We start from the raw sequence: 4,356 nt of genomic DNA, 5'->3' as shown, positions 1-4,356 counted from the left end.
GTTCATGGTTGGACTCGATGAGCTCAAAGGATTTTTGCAACCCAGGCAGTTCTGATTCTGTGAATCTGCTACACAAGTGTGCTGGATTAACCCTGCTGCCAGCAGAGCTCATTCATCACCTGCCCAAGCTCCCAAAACCCTGGTGACTCTTGAGGTGAGGAGACTGACCCTGACCCACCACTCCAGCACACACTCACCTCGCTCTGCCTCGGTGCTCTGCATACCAGGCTGTTATCCTTTCCTCCCACATCTCTGGAGTCATCTGGTACAGGTTTATTACCTGAGATACATGGAGAGACAGAGACCAGGTCATGCTGCTGCTCTTGTCACAATCTCCCTAGCCAGCAAGCAAGACAGAAACACCCCAGCCTCATGCAACCCCTCTCCAGCCCCATGTCCAACCTCGAGACAGGCAAAGCACACCCAGCCCCACACTGTGCCGTGACCCAGCGCTCGCTCAGCCCTCCCAAGCACGCAGCACAGGCAAGCTGTCCCCAGGAGATGTCATCACAAGGAGATGCAGGCAGGATGAAACCATGAAAAGAAAGAAAACATTTGCTTCTGGTTTTATTAAAGTGTGTCAGAAATAGACTGAATTCTCCTCACTTGATGTATCTTTTTGGATTGTTTGCCTTGGTAAGGAAGCCCGAGGAAAGCGAAGCAGAGGGGGCACCCCACAGACAGTCCCACAGAGACCCTCTTTGCAAGGGGCTCTGTTATGCAAAACACCACCAAGCTTGGAAACCTTCTTCTCTGCTCGGTTGAGCTCCCTACCCGCTTTGGAAGCAGCTCCTCTTGTGCCAAGAAGCCTCTCTTGTGAACGTTGGGATCGTAATCGCCGTACTGGAAAGAAGCACAGACACAGTGCCCGCCCCACGTTAACACGGGCAAGTAGAACTCTTCACCCTTCCACACTCACCCCTTGGGGAGACAGCGAATGCAGACTGCTTACACCCTTCACGTCACAACCTGTTAGAGCAGAGAACATACTCTGCTCAGTAAATTTAATAACCTTATTTTCTTTGTCATCTGATTGCTCATAGAAACTAACGTCTTCCTCCTATTCATGCAGCAAAGGTGGAGGCAGAACAAAGCTTTCTGCCATCAGTTGATGTCCACCATCTGTCCACCAGTGGGACTAGATGACTGTTGTAGGTTCTTTCCAACTGAACTATTCTATTCTACCCTAATCACAACAGGCAGGAAACACTCTCTCCAGTGCAAGGAAAGACTCAGGAGCTGAGAGGTCCTTGCTATCCCACTGCTACTGAGACAAGGAGTCAAGATATGGACAAAGACCTGTCCCCAAAGACTGATCAATACCAGTAATTGGGGTGAGGGAGATGGTGGTTTCGCTGTCACTTCTCACCACTGTAATGAACAAATATCAACAAAAATTACAGGAGTTACACAGACTCCTCTCAGGCAGGTGTTGGCTTTTCTGCCAGAGGGTCCATTGCTCAACTGGGTCATGGAATCCAATTCAGTTTTGTTAAGTGCATCCAGTAATTACTAGTATTTGTTTAGATTTACATCTTTTTGAGCAGCATAGAAAGTGACTGCGAAATAAAACTGCTTATTAACAGATTGAAAAGCCGAGTGTCCCTGCGGTGCGTGTGAAAATGAATTTACCTCCTGTGCAGCTCAAGAGGGCAGGAAACCGCCAGATAAACGGCACCTCAAATAACCCAGCAAGTTCAAGAGAAGAGGACAAATGATGTGAGGCACGTAGACGAAATGCTGTGATTTCCATTCACCTGGCACACAGGACTTCTGCAGTGACACCACCCAATTACACAAGACACGGCAACGTTTGCTCACCAAGGGACACAGCCCTTCCCTCCCTGCTTTCCTGAACAACCTCAGCTCAGAAAGTACAAAACGGTGACAATTTTTAAAACCCAAGACCAAGACACACACGGTGGTCACGTAATAAGTCAGGAAGCTTTCCTTATCAGCCTCCTTTTAATGCCAAAACCATCATGTCGTACACTAAAACCACAGCTCAGCATCAAAAATCTACACGTAGTACGCCCTTCCCCGCAGCCCAGCGAGCGACGCTTCAGAGATGACAAGCGAGGATTAAAGACTCAAATATTGATTTGGAGCCAATGCAGATGCAAAGGAAGCATGCAACAATCAACACTGACTCAGCCTTCAATTAATAGAACAAAACCACCACGGATTTCATGGGAGGGTGCTGAGCAGCGGCAACTGTCTGTCTTCCAAGGTCTACAGATGCTTGGGAGCTCCTCAGAAAGCAGCACGTTGCAGGTACACGTCCCTTGAACCCACATCAAAAGGGAACAGCAATAAAAACGTGGCTCTGGCAAAGGAAACAACTCCAATAACCTTGGAGAGGCAGAAAATGAATCATTTTTAGGAGATTAAAATAATAGCAAATAGGATTAACACGATTATTTTCTGTTGTGATCTACCGTGGAGAACCAAGACTAAATATGGATTATGTGATTTTCATGTGGCGAAAAATATTGCCACGTCCCAAATGAATATTTGTACTGAGAGGGAGTCTGGATGAGAACATTAATTATTCACAAGTCAAAAATCAACAAATGGCTTAAATACTGCAGTATATGTTGGCTCAAACGATTCCTCAAGTATGCTTTTAAAGATTTTTTTCAATTAAGTCATTACTTCAAAACTGTCATGGAATTTCAGCTCCTGTTAATTGAACTCTATGATCAATATTCACGGTTACACATGGAAGTTGCCTTTACCTCATTCATACACCTGGCTTACATTGTCCTGGATAAACACAGGCACATTCAGCTTCAAACTATAAACACCAAGTATTTGTTTTGAGGAAAAAACATAAAATAAAAGAGCTTTTTGCTGGTGCTATGAGATTTGAAGTGCTGAGAGGGCTGCAGCACGGCAGTGATTCGCAGTTACGGGGCAAGAAGTGGAAGAATCTCCTGGATGTCACCATTTTTTAGTAGATTCCACGTCTCTCCCAGCTATTTAAAATCTGAACCGCCTCCAACATTTGAAAGCAGCGTGGGTGGTTTGAATGCAGGGCTAGAGGGGAAAACACCTAGTAATTCCCCAAATGAACCCAACGATATAGAAATAAATCAGCTTTGATTTTTATGGCCCGCACGCGTGCTTTGTTATTGCAGGTAGGTGTGCAACAACAGCATGAACCAACCTGGCTGTCAATCAAACGGCTGGATCAGATACAAACACATCACTGTGTCAGGCTACTATGTTCCTAATCATGCAAATCAGCACGTTATTAGTGAAATTACTGTGCTCAATGGCCACTTTCTTGTCCAGAAAGGACATCATTACCCTATTTAACTGGAAGGAGATGACCTGCAACATTTTTCTTCCCAGTTCCGTACCAAAGACATGCTTTCAGCTTCCTCCTTTGCTGAAACAAACAAAAAAAAGCAGAAGGGGAAACCCAGCCTGGAGGAGCCTGGAGGGGCAGCAAGGAGAAGCAATGCCTGATGCAGACGTGAAAGCACAGCAGTGAAGATCAGAAAAGGCATCTCTCTGCCACCTTCTCACAATCTCTGTGCAGAATCAAGACGTGCAAGGTTAAGAGAACTGCTCCGACTCGGGCTGATCTCCAGACAGCCGAGGGTCGAGCACACTGAGTGTGGTAGAGAGCACAAGAATCCCTGACTGGTTTGGGTTGGAAGGGACTTTAAAGCTCATCCAGTCCCAACCCCCCTGCCAGCAGCAGGGACACCTTCCACTAGACCAGGTTGCTCAAAGCCTCATCCAGCCTGGCCGAGAACACTTCCAGGGAGGAGCAGCCACAACTTCTCTGGGCAACCTGGGACACTGTCTCACCACCCTCACAGTGAAGAACTTCTTCCTAATATCTCATCTAAATCTCCCCTCTTTCAGCTTAAACCCATTTCCCCTTGTTCTGTCATTAACTGCCCTTATGAAAAGTCCCTCCCCAGCTTTCTTGTAGGCCCCCTTCAGGTATTGGAAGGCCGCTATAAGACGGCACAGCAGTCCCATACCAAATCACAGCCTGTTCCTGACCGCGCGAGCAGAAGCTGTCACAGCCAAGAGTTAACAGTGCTCAATATTTACCCAATGGTTTATTCATTTTGGCAACAGGAAAAGTCATCCCTTATGTATCCTCAGCTCAGCAGGTCAATGGAGAAAAAGCCATGTAAGTGTTTACTCACGCGCTCTAATAAGAGTGACAAATGTTTTACACTAATAGAAACGTTTCTAAAAGCAACTCATCGTTCCCCGGCTGATGAGTCTCTCAAACAAAATACGGTTTCATCAATGTGCAAAACTCTCAAGCAAAACTGCTGGAGAGAGTCCAGCACAGAGCCACCAAGATGATGAAGGGAGTGGAGCATC

The 4,356-nt window shown here is 46.5% G+C and overlaps 1 protein-coding gene across 1 annotated transcript in view; it reads right to left on the bottom strand.

Annotated features, from left to right (window-relative positions):
- Positions 1-179: 179 nt before the first annotated feature.
- Positions 180-4,356, bottom strand: part of LOC104525759 (merlin-like) — a gene marked incomplete at its 5' end in the record, with an annotated part of 10,165 nt that continues 5,988 nt past the window's right edge. The window contains 2 exons of the mRNA XM_010169003.2: positions 180-280; positions 775-843. Of these exons, the coding sequence (XP_010167305.1) occupies positions 194-280; positions 775-843 (156 nt within the window). The remainder of the gene's footprint in view (positions 281-774; positions 844-4,356) is intronic.

The sequence above is a fragment of the Antrostomus carolinensis genome, unplaced genomic scaffold (genome assembly GCF_000700745.2).
Source record: "Antrostomus carolinensis isolate BGI_N321 unplaced genomic scaffold, ASM70074v2 scaffold19265, whole genome shotgun sequence".
NCBI classification, from domain to species: Eukaryota; Metazoa; Chordata; class Aves; order Caprimulgiformes; family Caprimulgidae; genus Antrostomus; species Antrostomus carolinensis.
The sequence above is the reverse complement of the archived record's forward strand: the minus strand, read 5'-3'. Positions and strand labels throughout refer to the sequence as shown.